Source organism: Acomys minous (genome assembly GCF_964271855.1).
Source record: "Acomys minous genome assembly, chromosome: 8".
NCBI classification, from domain to species: Eukaryota; Metazoa; Chordata; class Mammalia; order Rodentia; family Muridae; genus Acomys; species Acomys minous.
Window position 1 is genome coordinate 107,725,181 of NC_140489.1, and position 20,549 is coordinate 107,745,729.

Below are 20,549 nucleotides of genomic sequence, written 5' to 3' on the forward strand. Positions count from 1 at the left end.
TGACAGCAGAATTTGTACCTCTTTCTGACTGCAAGTGATCAAAGCCATTGGCTGTACTAACCGTACTCTGCCATTATACTTTCCTGCAAGGCTCATTGGAGACAGAATGTCTTAGGTAGGGCAATTCATCTCAGAAAGGTACTGTTGCATCCTGCATCCTTTGGTTTTAATATAAGTGCACTTTTATGCATTCCTAGGGATCTCCACCACTATGATGAGATGGTGTGTGATGATTTGTGATGGTGTGTGTCTATGTGTGTGTGAGAGAAAGGAGAGAGAGAGAGAGAGAGAGAGAGAGAGAGAGAGAGAGAGAGAGTGTTAGTTGAGCAGTGTTAACTACCAGTTTGCTGGAAGCACGAAGTGTCACAGGAGCATCAGTAGGAAAACAATGAAGGGATGGAACAGATTTAGGGGATAGTTTTACTCTGGTGTCATTTTAAAATTGTAGGACACGTGTAGAAGTTTTAGGACTCTGGATAGTAGAGGTGAATTTTTACAGCAGCTTGATAATTTCTGGGGAACTCACATTCAGATTGCTAATGAATAGACAGTCCTCATACATTTCTCATTAGGAGACACTATGTGATGATTCACATAAGAAGAAATGGAATTGAGAGGAAATCTGTGATAGGCCATGCAGGAAGTTGCTTTTTGAAGGATCGGTTTTCTTATAAACCTTCATCATGGAATATTTCTGAGTTTCTGCTTGAGTTCCTCTACGAACTTGATGTACTAGGAAAGAGTGATGAGCTTACGTGGAGCTAGATGCTCAGCCCTGAAGTAGGTGCATGAATTTACAGCTACATCCATAGCCCACTGTGTTCTAGATATGCACCTGAAACGTCCAGCTCAGCTACTTGTGAAGCACAAAGCCTTGTTGCGTAGGTAGAATGAAATGCTTACTGCCGCGGTGCTCTTCACATGGTTTTGTTTCTTTTAAAGAAATCAATGAGTGCACTGTGAACCCGGACATCTGTGGGGCGGGACACTGCATCAACCTGCCAGTGAGGTACACCTGCATATGCTACGATGGCTACAAGTTCAGTGAGCAGCAGAGAAAATGCGTTGGTAAGGAACACATGCAACTGCTAAATAGGAAGCAGTTGCAAACTTAGCATGTTTCTTAATTATACTCATCTTGGAAGAACGTTACTGCTTAGTTCTTTGAAGGGAGCTAAGGAGTGGTTTGCCCAAACCCTAGGCTTGCCCTTACTTCCGTGTTTTACACACTTACCTTGCTTTCAGGTGCCATGTGTAGAAAGGCAGGCTGCTTTACAAGAGTAAATCAAATATGAACTCTAGCAATAGCCGCCTGCAGCCGTGTATTAGCCCAAACAAATCAACACCGATACATACAGTGGAAATGAATTTACGTATACATGCAAAGTCTGATTTCTGATAGGGATCTCTAAATTCAAACTCTCTCCATGCTAGCATGAGGAATGGATTCCTAAGTGAGAGGACTTTATATTTCTGGGATGGGGAGTTAACTCATAGGTGTTATAGAATTTAGTAAATAATCATAATGTGTTAGCTCTAAATTTAAATTTTTCTTTTTAAAAGAAAATTCACTGTTTTAAGACATGGGAAATAAATAAATTAATTAATAAATAAATTAATTAATAGACATCGAGCACTACATTGTTGTGGGCATATGTAGGTAAGTAGGTAGGTCATTTCCCGTCTGCTGTTCTTCTTACTTATACAGATCTCTATGATCCCCGGGAACAGTGTTGTTATTTGGTGTTTTACAGAACAGGGAAAGAAGGTCCTTGCTGTAGAGATCTAATCTTTCCCATTGTGTTCTTGTTAACAGACATCGATGAATGTGCTCAGGTCCAGCACCTCTGCTCCCAGGGGCGCTGTGAGAACACAGAGGGAAGTTTCCTATGCATCTGCCCAGCAGGGTTTATGGCCAGTGAGGAGGGTACTAACTGCATAGGTAATGATGGTCTTCTTCCTGATGTTGGATCTTGGCGGGTGGGCCAGTTCAGTGCTTATACAAAAATACAACATCCTTTTAGAAAGCACCAGCTATGGTGTAGCAATCTGCTCAGTACTGGGAAGACAACACTTTGGAAGGAAGAGTATCAAAGGTGTGCAATAAAAAGAGGTTCTTTGTGGTTCACCACCACCACGTGAATGAAAACATGTGGTTTGATAGTGTGCTGAATACACCAAAGAGATGAGAGTGCAAACCAGATATTTCATTATCATATTTAAATAGAGTGGTATGTTGGCAAAACATAACTGGTACTTTCACTAGAGAAATCAGTGTGCAGACTTCTCAAATTATAAATAGAGTGACCATATGATTTAGCTATAGCATTTCTTGACATATACCCCCCCAAAACTCTAAATCCTGCAACAGATATGCTTACACACTTATAGATGTTACTGTGCTATTTACAGTAGCCAAGAAATGGAACCAGCCTAGCAGCCTAGATATTTATCAACAGATGAACTGATAATGAAAATGTGAGATAGATAGATAGACAGATAGATATAGAGACATAGATGCACATAATGGAAGGGTTTTTTTTTTCAGCTTGAAAGAAAAATGAAATTACTAAATTTTCTGGGAAAATACTAAGTGACCCCCCAAAAACGAACACTTCACCTTCCTTTTTATATACAACTCCTAACTTTGTACGTGTGAATGTGTGTTTGTATGGAAATGAGTGTGGATACAGGCCAGGAAACCAGAAAGGGACCCATGAGAAGGGGGAAAGGAGGCTTAAAAAGAAGGGTATGAGAAGAGGGTAATAGAAAATGTGTGACATCAAGAGAGAAGGGGGTCATTGGGAAAGGAAAGCTACATGTTGGGACAGCAGCAAGGAGACAGGGTTGGGGAGCAGGCTGGAGGGGAAGAAATAAACAACAAAAACTAAACAGGTTTATAAAGGAAATTTACTAGTTTGTGTGCTAAATTAGAAGCTATCAAAAAAAATCATACCAAATAAAACTAAAGTTAAAAACCTGGATAATATTTTGTGTTTCATACAGATGTGGATGAATGTCAAAGGCCTGACGTGTGTAGGGAGGGTCGTTGCATCAACACTGTTGGCGCCTTCCGGTGCGAATACTGTGACAGTGGGTACCGGATGACCAGGCGTGGCCACTGCGAGGGTGAGTGTGCTGACGATACTGGGAGGCCCCTGATTCACAGGTCTGGAAGATGTAGCCTGTGTGTAGATCAGGGCTGGTAGGCAGCTGCCATGGTTTTTGCTGTTATTCTCAATTCTGCCCATTACCCAGGGGGTCCTGGGTCCCTTCACACAGCTCAAAGCCTCTTTCTCTGCTCACACACAGCCTGTCTGATTTATTTCCTATCTTGCTAATTCTCATTATTTTTCACTCTGGTATCTGTTCCCGGTGTTTGGAGTTGCAAACACGGTTAATTAATGATTATTCTGGAGTGAGGCCAGACTTAATTACAATGTCTGGCTGCTCACTCATCTGTAAATACAGTGCAGGTGTAAACCTGGGTTTATTTGTTCATTTTTTGCCTTTCCCATCTTGTTACATTCCTTTGTGTTAACTGTCTTCTTTTCATGCATTTGAAACTTTCTTGCAGACTGTTTGAAACACTGTCTGAGCAATTTGGAGTCAGAGTCAAAGATAATGTTTCTTCATTATACTTATGGAAATTGTGTTCATTAGTGAAATGTTTTGGAAACTATGTATAGCATGGTCAGAATTATGTTCTAATTGGAATTTCTGTTAGCACAGGCGTTTACCTTACACCAGTTCATTTTGAAACCTCCAAGGCATTAAAAAAAATTTTTTTTTTTTGGTAATTATTTACCACAGAGAAATGAACCTCTTGCTGCAGTCTTGGCATGGACCCACAAGAGCAAAGACATAGGTCCCTGACCTGGGGCTGGAATGGTTTAGACGCAGATGTGGTGTTGGGTCCTTGGGTCCTGGCACTCCCTGTCTGGCTGCCCACAGCTGCCTGAAGTTCTGCATCTTGTCTGCTGCGGGCAGGCTTCTAGAACTCGAGAAGGACGGGCTCAGTGGGCCAGGCTTCTCACAGCTGTCCCTTGGCTTCTGTGTGTTGGGTCCCTTCATACTCAGATGACTTAGGCTTGGAATGAGAACCAATTAGACATTTCTTGGCAGCCCATACCTGTCTGTCCTGTCGGCCTCTTGCCTCAGCCCCTTGGGTTCTAAATTCTAGAGACAAGTGGGAGTGTCGCGTGTTACTGGATGTCTGGTCGGTTTGGATCAGAACAGAGCCATGGGCCTTCCCATCTATGGCCCAGTGCCATTGGACAAGCACCAAAGTGTCCCCACTGTCCTCTCCTAGGGAGTCCTCTCTCTGCAGTAGAACTCATGAGATTAGAAAATCATGGGCGGGGAATCAGCTCACAGGCCTCAGTCTTAGTAACTGTGTGGTCTAAACCTCAGCTCATCACCTGTAAAAGGAGGGGCCATGAAGTCAACCGGCAGGGTCATTGTGAACGTGAATGTGTGTGGCTATAGCCTGCATGACACTTGTCATTTGCTTCTCAAGTTTAAGTTTTTTAAATCCTCTTCCATGACTCAGGGTTCTTGCCTAAGTCTTCTCAGTGCCTCTATCGTTATTGACCCAAGCAAAAATAGTGCTAAAAATGGAGGTAAGTTTGACGCATGTTCATACACAAAGAACTCAAACACTAATCCTTAACTATCTTCTGTATAGTTAAGTCCCAAAGTAGAGAGAGGATATTTAAATAATAGCAGGAAGAAGTAGACTAGAAAATTTTAAATCCTGTAATTTATAGCTGAACGAATACTCAGTAACCATCCATGGGGAGGATTTAACTCTAGGTAATATGTCACCAGGGTTTCCTGGGTGTGCATCATTCTGTCTCCACAAAAAGGCTTGAAAAGAGAAAGAGGCCAAATGATGTGACTGTTCTCTAACTCCATGGTGGACCAGAACCAAAGGGTCCTCAGGTCTCTGGCTCCCTGAAGCTTTTCTCAGCTGTCATGAGTGAAGCTGCCTTCAACCAAAGCAGTCTCCAAGGAGCCCATTGTAATTTTCAGACATTATCTCATTTGCCCTTATTTTGTCACATTAAAATGTCACATGGAGGTGGCCCTGGCTTTAAAGATGAAGGGCAAGCAGGAAGCACTGCAGCAAATCCACTGGTGCTGCCTTATGCTGCTCAACACAGGGCCTCGTTTATGGGTCCAGTCTAATGGCAGCTGCATTTCTATTTTTTAAAAAAGAAAAAGATTTACATCCAATGGAGAATGTGATGTTGGAAAATGAAACTGGCGAGTGTAATTTTATAGAAGTCCCAGAATATTGAAACAAAAGGAGAGAGAGAGAGAGAGAGAGAGAGAGAGAGAGAGAGAGAGAGACAGACAGACAGACAGACAGACAGACAGACAGACAGACAGAGATAGAGTGAGAGACAGAGACAGATCATAACACTGTGTCATGTAGGTACAACATCGACTTAGTGTTTGTTTTACTCTCATCACCATGAACTATATTGACTTTAAGCATCTTTTCCATAAAAGTGTCTTCCAAGACAGCAAATACCTGTGATTATTTAATTAGTGAACCAATTCTGTTTATTTTCACTTTCATATTTTGGTTTGAGCCCTAAAAGTGTCTTTACATAAGTATGTTTTGGGCTCTTCTTTCTTTGTTTATTTTGTATTGGGAAACTTCAACATTAAATGTACATCTCTAAATACAAAATGAAACTCTCCAGGAAAGTAAGGCTTCTACTACATGGTGATAGTAGCTCTAGACTGGGACCAGTTTAAACCAACACCCCTCTCCTCCTTCCTTTTTTAGTATTCTGAAAAAAAGATAGCAAGTCTAAGACTGAAAAGATGGCTAAGTGGGTAAAGGTGTTTGCTACCAAGTATGGCAACCTCAGTTCTTAAGACCCACATAGTGGAAGGAGTGACCAATTTCTACAAGTTGTTCTCTCACCTTCACATGCATACACACACACACACACACACACACACACACACACACACACACACACACACACACACCCTAAAACTATTGTACTCACTACTTCTGACAACTTCTCAGCCATATTTAAAGTGCTTTCTCACTTTAAAAGGATTGTGATTAATAAAGTCCCTAGCAAAGAATAGTAAAAGTGGCATTTTATTGAAGAATTGACAGTGGTCATATCACCTTTTCTGGAAAAAAAATTTAAAGTATCTGATGAGTTCATTCTCCCCTCATTCTTTTTCTACCTCTAAGGAATTTATATAATAGAAAAGATTTTAAGTTACTCAAGCCTAGAATGTTCTCTGGCCCATAAAAGCAAAGTAAAGACTTTCCTAGAGACATCATGTCTAAGGAGAAAACCTCTGTCAGATGGATGTGTGGTTTCCTCATGCACATTTTTTGTGTTTCTTTCTGGCAAGCTCTGCTATCACTTGAAAGACTTGGTCCACAATGTGGCCTCAGACCATCCTTCCAATGTGTATGAATATTTAATCAGCTATGTCTGTGTGGCCCTGTTGTATATTTGCCACTAGACCAAGTGGCTCATCCAGTTGTCATCTTTCCTGCCATATAAGATGCTTTTTCTCACTATCATGATAAAATTAGAGTTTCTTTTGGCCTTCTGATAAGATGTTCACCACCTGACTTCCTAATTTTTCAGATATTGATGAGTGTCTGACACCAAGCACATGTCCCGATGAACAGTGTGTGAATTCCCCAGGCTCTTACCAGTGTGTCCCCTGCACAGAAGGGTTCCGAGGCTGGAATGGACAATGCCTTGGTAGGTACCACCACATTTCCCATCAGGCTTTTGGGTTTTTTTTTAAAATAAAGATGAAATTTAAGAAATTTATGTGATTCTCAGAAATGTTTTGAGTAATTTTCAATCATGGAGAATGTAAGGAAATAAATTGGCTGAGATGACGTGAAGTTCTAAAAGCCACAGATATTTCTGATTGACCCAAACTATCCCTAAGAATAGCTTAACTAAAGTAAAACAAAATGATAAACATTACAGGAAAGAAAGATGGAGAGCAAAGGGCTTAAAAAAGAGAAGTGTATGTCCGAAATCCCAGTTACTTGGGAGGCTGAAGCAGCAAGATTATAGGCCAGTCTAGAGTACACAGCAAGGTCTTCTCTCAAAATGAAAATGACTGGAGGTGTAGCTCAGTGGTAGAACTCTTGCTTAGCTTATGTACGTACCCATGTTCAATCCCCAGTACTAGACTATCAGGAAGAAAATATAGTGAGGAGGAATGGGAGAGGGGACATAGCAGGAAGCTGGCACAGCACACACGGAAGTGAAACAAAGATAAGACCCAAGACCCTGAGGGACAGAGGTCTGAGGCCATGGTCCTCTGCCTTTGCTCATCTGTTTGCCTGTGATGTTTTGTTTTAAACTGAGTTCTTGGTTCTAGGGAGACTATTCTGGTTGTTAAGAGCTCAGGATGCTCTTGCAGAGGACACGTGGCATCTCACAACTAGCTGTGACTCCAATTGATTCCAGTTCTGGGGTTCTGTTATCACCATCTGGCCTCAGGAGTGGTTCACACATATGGCACACATACATTACATGCACGAAAATACAGACACATAAAATAAAAATAAATCTTTTAGAAGCTGACGCCGTTCTACTTTATATCAGAACTTTGAATATGTGAGTTTAATAAATCATTCATTCCTACTTTACTTTCTCTCCAACTGTGAGGTAAATACACACACATACACACACACACACATAGACACAGACACACACACACACAGAGAGAGAGAGAGAGAGAGAGAGAGAGAGAGAGAGAGAGAGAGAGAGAGACAGAGAGAGAGAGACAGAGAGAGAGAGACAGAGAGAGAGACAGAGAGAGAATTGTTTCACATTCTGAAATATATTGAGGGCCAAAAGCTATCGTAAAACAGGTTGCCCTCAAACACTCCTTAGTGGACATGGGGAAGGATGGGAGAGGATTTCTGACAAAGCAAGATATGTGCCTGGGTCTTATGGGAAAAGGAAGCTGGCTGTGAAGCAGAAGGTCAGAGATAACGTGCTGCAAGATGTGGGGATGGAGCAGGCGAGACCTTCTACTCAGTTAAAAAGGTTGATTTTATTCTGCTAATTCTGGGAAGATATTTGGGTGCTTTGGAAGGATGAAGATTAGTTGGCAGCAGAGGTATTCCTACTGTCAGAGCTTTGGCCTCATTGTCAGACATCAGGATGTGTGCCAGCCATTGTTGCTGGTATAGCTGCACCTGTTGTAAAACAACTATATCCTTACCTCCATATATATCCACATCCCATCTCCATCTCCATCCTCATCCCCATCTCCATCCCCATCTCCATCCTCATCCCCATCTCCATCCCATCCCCATCTCCATCCTCATCCCCATCTCCATCCCATCCCATCCCCATCTCCATCCCATCCCCATCTCCATCCTCATCCCCATCTCCATCCCATCCCCATCTCCATCCCATCCCCATCTCCATCCTCATCCCCATCTCCATCCCCATTTCCATCCTCATCTCCATCTCTATCCTCATCCCCATCTCCATCCCATCCCCATCTCCATCCTCATCCCTATCTCCATCCTCATCTCCATCTCTATCCTCATCCCCATCTCCATCCCATCCCCATCTCCATCCCCATCTCCATCCTCATCTCCATCTCTATCCTCATCCCCATCTCCATCCCATCCCCATCTCCATCCCATCCCCATCCTCATCTCCATCCCATCTCCATCTCCATCCCATCCCCACCTACATCCCATCTCCATCCTATCCCCATCTATATCCCATTCTCATCTACAACCCCATCTGCATCCCTTCCTCAAAAAGATTCAGCCAATGGAATTGTGATGTGTATATCTTTGAGGAAAAGGAGAAAAGATTTTCTGTTCACCCATTGTTTATTGATAAGCAGTTGTCTATGTAATTGGTGCTACTCAGAAAGTACATTTGATTTTAATTTTCCCATTTGGCAGAGGTATCAGAGTACTCTTTGTGGTCTCACTTTCACATACTGCTGTGTATGAACCAGAAGCAAAGTTTTATCCAGCTCTGCCTTAACTAATGTAGTTCACAATAGTGCAAACACATCCTGACTCATGGTTTCACAATGTTATGTGTCTATATAAAATAGTGAGTGAGCACGTGATGGTTCTTGAGTAGAAATAACACTGAGGAGCTTATATGTGCATGTGTGTATGTATATATACCTACTATAATATACACATATATATACCTATAATATATAGGTCAAGATAGGCTTCCAAAGTAGAATTTCTCATATTTAACTGGCCATTCTTTTTCATTTCCCATGAGATATTTTTATAGATTATACTGAAATTTATTTTCTACCATAGTGTTTTTATTGGTAATAGAGCTTCTAGTGTTGAAATTATGAGTGGAAAGTAAAGCAAACATTAAATAGTTTGGGTCAATCAGAACTATTTGTTCATTATAGGGGTTCATGTTCTTCATGAAAACTCATCACACACACACACACACACACACACACACACACACACACACATCCATATATATGAAGAGAGGGGAGAGAGAGAGGAAAAAGAGAGAAACATGCCAGTCTTGGTTGAATTATACACATTTCTGACAATGCTAATGAATGCTGAACTCAACCCTCTTGTACCTTTATTTTTCAGTTCTTACCTCCTTACTTAGTACTCTAAAATACTTTGTAGGTCAGTATTAGCTGAGTATAATGATTTATGCCTTAAATTCATCTCCTGTGAGGCCAAGGCAAGAGGAATGTGAATTTGACGAGAGCCTGAGGCACATATCACGTTCCAGGCCAACCTGGACTGTGTAGTGAGACTGTGAATTCAGAAACGGTTCTCTAGCCCAGTGGCTCTTAACCTGTGGGTTGCCACATTGAGCCTTTGGGGGGCTCAATGACCCTTCCACAGGGGTCACCTAAGACCACTGGAAAACACAAATATTTACATTACAATTCATATGTAAAGGAGAAAGGGAGGAAAACAGGGAGTGACTCTGTGGTGTCCAGAGTGCGCAGATGACATGTTATAATAAGACAATCTATACTAATTAATTCTTTCTTAATAGTCACCAGTGATGATTTGATATAAAATTGTTATTATATTTGTTTCATTTGTGTACATTTGCATGCACATGCATGCGTAAATGTGCCATGGTGTGAGTGTGGAAGTTATAGGACAACCAGTGAGAGCTAATGCTGTCCCTGTCCGTGGGTTCGGGGCATCAAACTCAGGTCTTCTATCTTGGTAGATAAATTGCTGAGCTATCTTGCCAGCTTGATATTTGCTTGTTTAAAATCTCCTGAGTTCAGATAAATTAGTATAGTTTGTAATTTGCTTTTTATCTCCCCCCCCTTCCTTTTCTTTGTTTTTTAAAACAAGGTTTCTCTGTGTAGCCTTGGCTGTCCTGGACTCTCTTTGTAGACCAGACTGGCATCAAACTCACACACTCAAACCCATGTGCTAGGTTTACAAGCATGCACCACTGAGCCTGGCTTTTTCTTCCTTTTGAAATAGAAAATTTAGGCACCAGCCAAGGAGAATATAGGCAGTAAACTTCGAACCCCTACCAAGACCTAGCCGACAAACAGGATATTCTCCACCGTTGAGTGGAGAGTGAGATCTGTCTCTCACACGAACTCTGGTGCCCCTTTTCTGAGCACGTCCCCTGGATGGGAAAGCCTGGCAGCACTCAGAGGAAGGATAGCAAGTTACCAAGAAGAGACTCGATATTCTAAGAACATATATAGGGGGAGGAGGTCTCCCTCAATCACAGACATAGGGGAGAGGAGAAGGGGGGAAGTGGGAGGGAGGGAGGAATGGGAGGAAACAGGGGAAGGGCTAACAATTTAGATGTAATATGAATAAATTAATAAAAAAATTCTTATTAAAAATATACTAATAAAAATATACTTATATGCCCTTGAAAAAAAAAAGAAAATTTTATGTAATCGTTAAAGCCTGGGAATGTCTTGTAGTCATTTTCTGGAGGAAAATCCTGGGCTTGGCACTCATTGGTTGGCTTCTTTAGAGAAGACAGTCCCTGACCACAAGGCTGTGGTGTTTCAGCCCATTCATGGTTTTTGTCTCCTCTCAGGGGTTATGTTTTTACATTAGTATGTTCAAACAAATAACAGTATCTTATGTAATATTAAATGTTGGCTTTTTCAAAACTTGTCTATATGTATGTCAGTTAGACATTTTTTTCTGTTAAGAGGTTTCATTAAGAGTGGCAATTTGGGGCTGGAGAGACGGCTAATGACTGAAACAGTTGCTGAGCCAGCAGAGGACTCCCGTGCAGCTCTCAGCATCCCTACAGCAGCTCACAGCCACCAGGAACTACAGTCCCAGGGGGTCCAGCTCCCTCCCTAAGGGCATTGGACACACATTGTACACTTACATACATGCAGGCAAACCACTCATATATATATATAAAATAAAGTAAATACATCTTTAAAAAGAATTCCCTTTAAAATTAGAACAAAACAAAAGAATGGCTATATCCATACAAGGAAATGAGGTACATGTGAACATGGCATAAAGGGACTTTTTATTTTGCCTGCCAACTAAAAATTAATTAAATAAAACCTATTTCTACACTAATATTCTTGGGGATTTGTCTGTTAATCTTCTTGTAATCTGAGTTAATACTGAGCTCACCGAGGTCATTCGTGACCTGGCTGTGTTCATGCAGCGTAATCTGATGCTACCTATCAACATAGCTCCTTGGTTTATGAATCAAAACAAAAATTGTGTCAAACAGATAAACCCTTAGGTGTCATTATCTGGGGTGAGGGCTGTCCTTTTCCTAATGTTTGCGTCAGGAAACATTCTTCATTACTTATCATTTAATGTCCACTTCAGACATTGGCAGTGTCTGTGCTCTACTCATTACTTAGTGTCTCTTGGCTTTCTTTGGCTTTTCCGTTTCCATAGCTACTTCTTGGGCTTTAGATCTCAGTCCTCTCCAGACAGCCCCCAAGTATTTTTTTTCTTTGTTAATCTCTTTGGGCTAACAGCCTGGCTTCCATGAACGTCTTCTCAATATGGTAGGCCTCAGACAGTTGAATTACTTAGGGTCCACAGTGTTGACCAGGTTCTAAGATGTGATAGGCTAAACACGGACAACACTGTTTGCAACTTGTTTTCAGAATTAGTGTCTCAGAGATAAATTTTATGGACCGTGTGAGCATTTCTAGACTGCTCTGAAGCTGAAGACTTGGTACTACAGAAGCATTTTTACCTAAAAGTAAATGGTAACAGATGCAGCTTGGTCCTCATGTGGGACCACTAACATCAGGAGCAAGGGCTGTCTCGGACTCTGTTGCCTGCCCTTGGATCCCTTTCCCCTAACTGGACATCACTATATGACTAAGGAGTTTGTAACGAGTCAGTCTTTACTGAGCTCTTGACTGTGTGCCCACCAGATGCTAAAGAAGACTCAAAAGTGTAGAAACAACAAACCCCACTCTGTGTTATTTTGTTTAATTTACCATGCAAATGGATGGGGTTCCTGATAGCATTTGGGTACACAGAGCTATTTTTATTTTTTCCCTCCACCGCTGCCCACCCCAACGCTGCTTGCTTCTCTTTAAATAGTCCTCAATTTTGGTTTCCTATCATAAATATTTAATTGTCCTCCCTACTTTGACCTTCTCTTAAGATTTCTTCCTCCCCTCTCATGGTCTCTTTTACACACACACACACACACACACACACACACACACACACACACACGTGAAAGAGAAAACAGAGACCCAAGAGAGACAGAGAGTCAGAGACAGAGATCTCTGTGTTGTTTTGAGTTTGGATTGCTTATCAAAATGACTTCTGGCATCACTGTTTTTATACAGATATTATGATTTCATTTTTCTTTATGACTGAATAAAATGCCACTTGTCTATAGCCACATTTATTGGTTAACTTGTTGACATAGATCTAGGCTAGCTGCAGTTCCCAGCTATTATGAGTAAAACAGTGGCAAACATGGATGGGCACTGTCTCTACTTGCGTTAGACCGTTCTGGAAATATACACAGGACAGTTATATCTGGGCCATATTGTAGTTCTGTTTTTAGTTTTTTGAAGTCTTCGTACTGATATCCACTGAGGCTATAGCAGCTGGCATTCTCATCAGCTATCTGTGAGAGTTCTTCTTCCTTCACGTCCTCACCAGCTTTGATTGTCACTACTTTTGGAATCTCAAGACAGTTTTACTTGCTATGTTACCCTTTGTCTAGGGTTGTTGACAATGTTCAAACATTTATTGGCCATTTGTGTTTCTTCTTTAAAACTGTCTAACATTCCATCACCCCATTTGTCGGTTGAATGGCTTGTGTTTTTCTACTTAATTTTTATAATTCTTCATATATTCTAGGTAATCAACCCCATGTCTGCCCTGTGGTTGGGAAAGGGTATTTTTCTCAGAATTCTGTGGGTGGTCTATTTTTGTGGTTATTTCTTTTGCCATGTTGAAGCCTTATCATTGCATGGAATACTATTTGTCAGTTCTTGAGGCTGATACCTGTGCTACTGGGGTCCTATTCAGAAAAGCCTTGGCTAGGCCCATGTCTTTTTTTTTTTTTTTTAACCTGTGTTTTCTCATAGCAGTTTCAGGGTTTCAGGTCTTACATGAAAATCTGTGATCTTTTCTAAATTGAAATAAGTTGAGAGGCAAGGATTTGCTTTCCTTCTTTGACTTGAGGCTATCCAGTTTTCCAAACACTCTTAAAGAGGCTCTCTTCTCTAATGTAAGGTTTTGGAACCTTTGTCAAAATTAGGTAGCTGCGGTAATTTGGGTTATTTTGATACTTTCTATTCTATCCCATTGGTCTACATATGCTTTCATGCTGGGACCAGTCTTGTTGCTATGGCTCCATAGTAAAATTCAGATCAGATATTGTTGGTAGCTACAACATTGTTCTTTCTGCTTGGGACTGACCTGGTCATTTGTGGTCTTCACACTTCCATATGAATTTTAGAATTTTCCTTAGTTCTGTAAAGGAATGAAATTAGAATTTTGAAGGGAGTACATTGAGTATGCAGTGTGCTTTTGGTAATTAAGCCGTTTTTATCATGTTAGTTCTACCAACCGATGAGCATGGGAAATCTTTCTGCCTTCCGTTGTCTTCTTCCATTTTTTTCTTTAGTGTTTTAATGCTTTCATGTAGAATTATTTTCTTTCCTTTGGGGGGAGAGACCACAGCTGAATGACAAGAATAAAAACTTCTCTTTATATAGTTTTGACTTGATTTATCTCACTTGGTCTTTGTAGCAATCAGCCTGTGGGATGAATACAAAACTTGATTCTCAAACAGATTAGTCAGCTTACTTCGAAGCCACGTCTAGTCAGTCACAGGATGAAAACAAAATCTCAGTTCTTTTATCTACAAACTCAGTGTTTCTATTTGTGTAAAATCTTGAGTACCCCTCCTATACATGTAAGAAAATTAGTGGACAAAGCAATCTAAAAAGAAACAATAAAGGAATTAAATTTTTCAAAGGAAGGAGAAAGCTGTACATATGGCCTGGAATCAGCTCTTGTAAGCAGTGCATGTTACGGCTCTTCTGGAATTGGAGGCGGTAGTCCTGCAACACCCTGAGCTGCAAGAGCATTTTCCTGAATGGCGGTTTTTCTTTTGAAAGTAAGGTAGAAAGCCTGTGACTGGATGGATGAAGCTGGAGACTGATTTTTCTGAGCTCATCCTTGACTGTTTGTGGAGGATATAGAGAGTCTTGGCTCCTTTCAAGTTCTGGAGAAAAAAAAATGGTGGTTCTCTGTCAGTTGTGTAGCAGGTTTTTGTCAGCAGCTTGCTATTTCGTATTTTTAACTTCATCATAATTGACAGGGAGCCTAAGCTCCTGGGATTTACTGCACCTTCAGCACAGCTGAGACGGTCTCACAATGTTGGCATAGTCAACATCTGCCTCTCATTTCTCCATCCTCGATTTACTGTCACATGTGTTCCTCTGTCTTTCCTATGAAAGATTACACATAGAGATGAGCGGAGGATCACCGCATTTAGAGCACATTTGTGTGAGGGGGTGGTTAACCTCTGCATTTATGTGACTGTATTACTGGAATATGACACTGTGTTCTTAGTTCAGCAGGATGTCGTTTCCTGAAGTCTATGTGGGTGACTAAGGAATTAATTGTGGTTGGATGGCTTCAGAGAAGTGATTGCTCCATGTTGTTGACAGATTCATCTCCTTGAAAATGCAGGAAATAATGCATGTAAATTACTGCACTGGGACAACTTCTAGCCAATTCCAAGGAGCTGACAGGTGATGTGTAAGAGTGAGAGTAGTCCAAGGAGAAGGCGGATGGGTGGGGACAGTGTGTCAGTCCCTCTGCACCTGGTAGCTCATGCCCAAGGGTTAGGGATTTGAGGCAATGTGAGGTATTCCCAGAATATTAGGAAAGTTCAAAAGAAGATTCCTGACTCACATGAATTACATCCCAAGGCAGTAGGAATTAGCAAGGTGGGACTGCTGGCCAGCTGGGAGACATTTTTTTGTGAAGTTGTGGAGAGTGGAAAGTTGCCAGGGGGCTGAGGGAGGTGCACACCCTCATTTCCCCAGAAAGAGGAAAGAGAGTGGAGTTAGGGATTTCTCCACCACTGGTCTGCATGTTAATCTTGACAAAGAACTGTAGAATGTTTGGTTTAAACAATGGTGTGGACTTTTTTTTTTTTAAGGAAGGAGTGTTCTAGGAGCCAGGCAGAGTTCAGTAAGGACAAATTATTACTGGGCAGTGGAGGGCTCAGGTAACACATCTGGCTGGCCTGGCACCCCTCGTTTTGAACAAGGCTTTCTCAGCCTCCCAGGACACTGTAGGTGATAGCAATCAACTTGGAACTGGTGGCAGCATAACAGGAAGGGTAGAGAAATCTTTGAGCTAGTGCATCCCTAACTTCTGAGCTTGTAAGCCTAAGAAACTGCATTTTCTTACTCTGGGAAGTCGAGTTTAATTCACTGGCTCTAGACACCAGGTTGGCAAATCCTTACAGCGCACGTGGAGTGTGTGGAGTCTATTTGTCTATAGTTATTTTTCTTGATAAATTTCCTGCCTGAGATAAGAAACTGAGAGCATTTAAATGCATGATATAAAGGCTATGGTAGAATTTGGGTACCGTGTAGTCTATATGACCACAGGCTATAATAACATCAGCTTTGAGCTCTAATACAGGAAATCAAGGCATGATTATCTCCTTCTGTTGTGGATGTGAGGTATCCTGATTAGGGGCAGGTGGCTGGTTGGCAGGCCCAATCTTGTTTCCTGTGGTACTCTAGTAGGAGACCACCCCAAAGGTTACATATAAGAAGTATGGCGATAAACTTTAAACCCCTACCCAGATCTAGCCAATGGACAGAACATTCTCCACAGGTGAGTGGAGAGTGGGGTATGACTTTTTCACGAACTCTGGTGCCTCACCTTTGACCACGTCCCCTGGAGGGGGAGACCTGGTGGCACTCAGAGGAAGGACAGCAGGTTACCGAGAAGAGACTTGATACCCTATGAGCATATACAGGGGGAGGTAATCCCCCTCAGGAACAGTCATAGGGGAGGGGAATAAGGAGAAAATGGGAGGGAGGGAAGAATGGGAGGATACAAGGGATGGGATAACCATTGAGATGTAACAAGAATAAATTAATAAAAAATTTTAAAAAATTAAATTAATTAATTAAAAAATTAAATTAATTAATTAAAAAATTAATTAATTAAAAAATTAAAAAAGAAGTATGGGGTCTTAAACTTCTGTTATCACCAAGGCCCATACATTTGTCCTTGGCTAAATTTAAAAATACTAAAAACTATTGAAACAAGTTACAGTATATGAGCAAAATGATTGTCAAACTTGTGAATTAGAGATTTTGCTCTGGCTACAAGCTAGATAATGGAACAGTGATGGCAAGACTTGGAAACTTAATTTTAGATTGACAGCAGCAATCCAGGGGAGAAGAAGCAGGAGCAATAAGAATGGGATGAAATGAATTAGGTTCGACAGAGCGGTATCTTGGAGGTAGACTGCAATAGCTCAACAGTCATAGAACATGGAGATAGTAGGAGAGGGGACGTGAAGAGGGAACGATTCCAGGTTTCTGCCATCACACTTTGGCTGTATGATCATGCTATCTGGTCATGCAGGGAACACCGTAAGGAAAAGGCAGGGTGCAGCCAGTTTTGCCGGTGGAGACTGTGAGGCACCTATGGGAGAGCAAGGGGGTGTTCAGTAGGCTAACTAGCTGGATGTGAGGATCTATGGTCTAGGACGGAGTCCTGGCCTTGGGACGCATCATGGAGTTTGCTTTGTTCTGCATGTTTCAGTCCAGCATTTTTGTGCAGCTTCTCTCTGTCTACCTCCCTTTGTAGAAATTCCTTGGGGGGATATTTTGCTGCCTGTTATCCCTCCCAGAGCTAAATCTCCATTCAGGCCATGCGCCCGCTCAACTCTAGCTGGTATGTCTACAGAAATGACTGCTTCTCTGTGATTTTTTTTTTTGTCTATAATAAGTAAAGAAAATGATAAACATATGAAACTATCCTAGATATTACACAGCATTCTGCTTCATCATTAATCACGGTGGTAGCTTAAGAAAGAGCCAGCTTTGTAAGTATCTCCTGCATGAGCAGTCTAGAGTGTCTGCAATTTAAATAAAATATGGCCTTGGAATAGACGCTGCTGTGACAATGCCTATAGCTCGGTAAATCACCTTTTCTGGGTCATGAGTAATTAGACAGAGAGTCTGTACGTTTCTGAACTTGTTAACATTTTTTGAAACTAAACCAGATACTAGACACGACATTCTCTCGCCGCTGTCTGGAATTTACGTGCCCCTGTCTAGGCTCGTTCTGCTCCACTGTTTACTTTGGCCTCAGCTCTTAGCGTCTTCTTTCAAGTTGTTTGCTCTCAGTGTTTACAAAGGTAAGGTTCCCACAAGCAAAGAAAGGGCGGGGAAGGAGACAGTCTAAAAGTGCTGTTTTCTGTTGTTAGAAACTAAGACTGGAGCTCTGTAATTGGGCTGTTTGTTTGTTTGTTTGTTTGTTTCCACACTGAGTTCCCTGGGCCATGCCAGTGGCTTCTTCCTTAGTGTGCACATGGTATTCACAGTGTGCACACCCACAGATGGGGCTCTGCTGTGCTTTAGTCTAGCTTTATTGCTGAGATCTCTCTTACGAAAGAAAACAGTCTTCGTAAACTGCAACGAGAGTAAGGGCGCACTGAGCTCTGGGTTGCTGAATGAAGACAAAGTCTGTGCTGGGTTGCTGATGCTGTGCTTTGTTGCCTTCTTAGTGAACAGTAAAAAAAGAAAAATGGAATGAATGCAGTTAAGAGCCTAAGTAATTTTGATGTTCTGGTTAGGCTAGGCAGATGGCTTGGATGGTAAGCATATGTACTGCTCTTGCAGAGAAGCTAAGTTCTGCTCCTGTCTCAAAACTGCCAATAGCTTTAGCTTGGGGTGGGGGTAGGGGGGAAGGGTATCGTCTAGCCTTTATGGGCACTTGCACTCATATGCACATACTGTCACACACACACACACACACACACACACACACACCATTTAAAAATAAAATAAAAATAAATATTTTCGTTTAGAAATTATTATTATGTTTTTATGTACTTTACATCCCCTTTGCAGCTTTCCCTCCCTCCTCTCCTCCCATTCCCTCCCTCTAACTCTCATCCCCCCATCCCCCCTCCTCCCTTTCCCCTCAGAAAAGAGGAGGCCTCCCATGAATATCAACCTGTCTTGGCATACCAAATTGCAATAAGACTAAGAGCCCAGTTAGGGAGCTAGCCCAGCCTGTCTCAAAGGCAGGCAACAGAGTCAGAGACAGTTCCTGCTCCCACAGTTAGAAGTGTCATATGAAGACCCAGCTGCATAACTGTTACATTTGGGCAGAGGGCCTAGGTCAGTCCCATGAATGCTGTCTGGTCGGCAGTTCTGTCTCTATGGGCCCCCATGGGCCAAGGTTACTCGATTCTGTAGGTTTTCTTGTGGTGCCTTTGACACTGGCTGCTCCTTAAAAAAAATATTTTGATTAAGTTATAGAATAAGAATACATAGACTAAATTGTAGTGACAAGCAAGCACGGCTTAATTTTCCATGCCAGCTGAGGGCTTAGAAGAGCTGAGTTCTCCTACAGGGTGCCCCACACATCTAGCAAAGGGCAGTGGACTGTGGCTTAGGGCCCATATGAGGTGTTCAGGGTAGCTCTTCCCCATCTCTCATCAACCCTGATTTGATTCGTATTCTCTTTTCCTCTCTTCTTGTTTCTTTCCATTATACAAGACGTAGACGAATGCCTGCAGCTAAAGGTCTGCACGAACGGCTCCTGCACCAACCTGGAAGGCTCCTACATGTGCTCCTGTCACAAAGGCTACAGCCCCACGCCGGACCACAGACACTGTCAAGGTAATCATGTGGTTACACTTCCCATTGGGTCCGAACTCCCCTCATGAGCAAATTTGAGTGGCTGGCCTTAGAAATGGACCATGCTACCCGTGTTTATTTGGCTCCTTATTGCAGGTAAATCCAGAGTAGACTTATAAACATCACAGCTTTTGAATGCTCTATGTGATATGCATGGTTTCCATCTGCCTTTTGTCAGTTGTATGTTACATACATTTTACATGCCCTTATTACCTCTCCAAACATAATTTACCCATAGTACTCTTGTGTATTGTCACAGTTTTTTCAACTTCCCAATAATATCTAAAAAAAAAAAACACAAAATTTTGGCAGATCTCTTTTTAAAATAAACCTCAATTTAAAAATAATTTATATATAAGAGTAGAAATATTTGTTGAAGTATGTTGGATATTTATACTGTTGCTATTAAATAGGGAAATATCCATTTCTAGTTCTTAAATGGTATTTAATTTTAAGAAGTTTAATTTTCTGGCCAGGCAGTGGTGGCAAGACGCTTTTAATACCAGAAGTCAGGAGACAAGAGGTAGGTGGGTCTCTGTGAGTTCAAGGTCAGCCTAGTCTACAAAGCTAGTTCCAAGATGGCCACGGCTACACAGAGAAACCCTGTCTCAAAATAAAAACGAAAGACAAAGTGAGTCTAGGACATCCTAGGCTACACAGAGAAACCTGTCTTGAAAAACCAAAAAACAAAACAAAACAAAACAAAACAAAAAAAAACGAAAGAAAGAAAGAAAGAAAAAAAAACCCAACTTTGCTCTGGAAACAGGCACAACTGTCAATCATACTAGAATGAAAGTATACACAGTGAAGGGGACAAAAACTTTCAGACACATTTTAAGTAAGATTTTTTTTTGAGTCAAACAACAGTTGTTTGTTGTACATTGATCACAGAGCATGGCTTCTTTACGGCTCCCTTAGTCCCTTTATACATTGCTGTTTAGGTCAGAGAGAGAGAGAGAGGGCTGGTTATGTTTGCATCTGTTCCTTTCCTCCAGTCCTCAGAGGCCTGTGGTGCAGGCGATGAAGAACAGTTGTACCATGTTTCAATACTTGTGGATTCTTATCAATTGCTAGCTGTCCAGCAGGACACAGTAAGGCTGAGCCAGTACAGGTGGAGCGGGACAGAATTTTCC

General features: G+C 41.6%; 1 protein-coding gene across 8 annotated transcripts in view; it reads left to right on the top strand.

Annotated features, from left to right (window-relative positions):
• Positions 1-20,549, top strand: part of LTBP1 (latent transforming growth factor beta binding protein 1) — a 381,021-nt gene that overhangs the window by 276,323 nt on the left and 84,149 nt on the right. For all 8 annotated transcript variants that reach the window (XM_084793790.1, XM_084793789.1, XM_084793788.1 and 5 more), the window contains 5 exons: positions 943-1,068; positions 1,817-1,942; positions 3,007-3,129; positions 6,636-6,755; positions 19,276-19,398. In XM_084793790.1, coding sequence (XP_084649916.1) covers positions 943-1,068; positions 1,817-1,942; positions 3,007-3,129; positions 6,636-6,755; positions 19,276-19,398 — 618 coding nt within the window. The remainder of the gene's footprint in view (positions 1-942; positions 1,069-1,816; positions 1,943-3,006; positions 3,130-6,635; positions 6,756-19,275; positions 19,399-20,549) is intronic.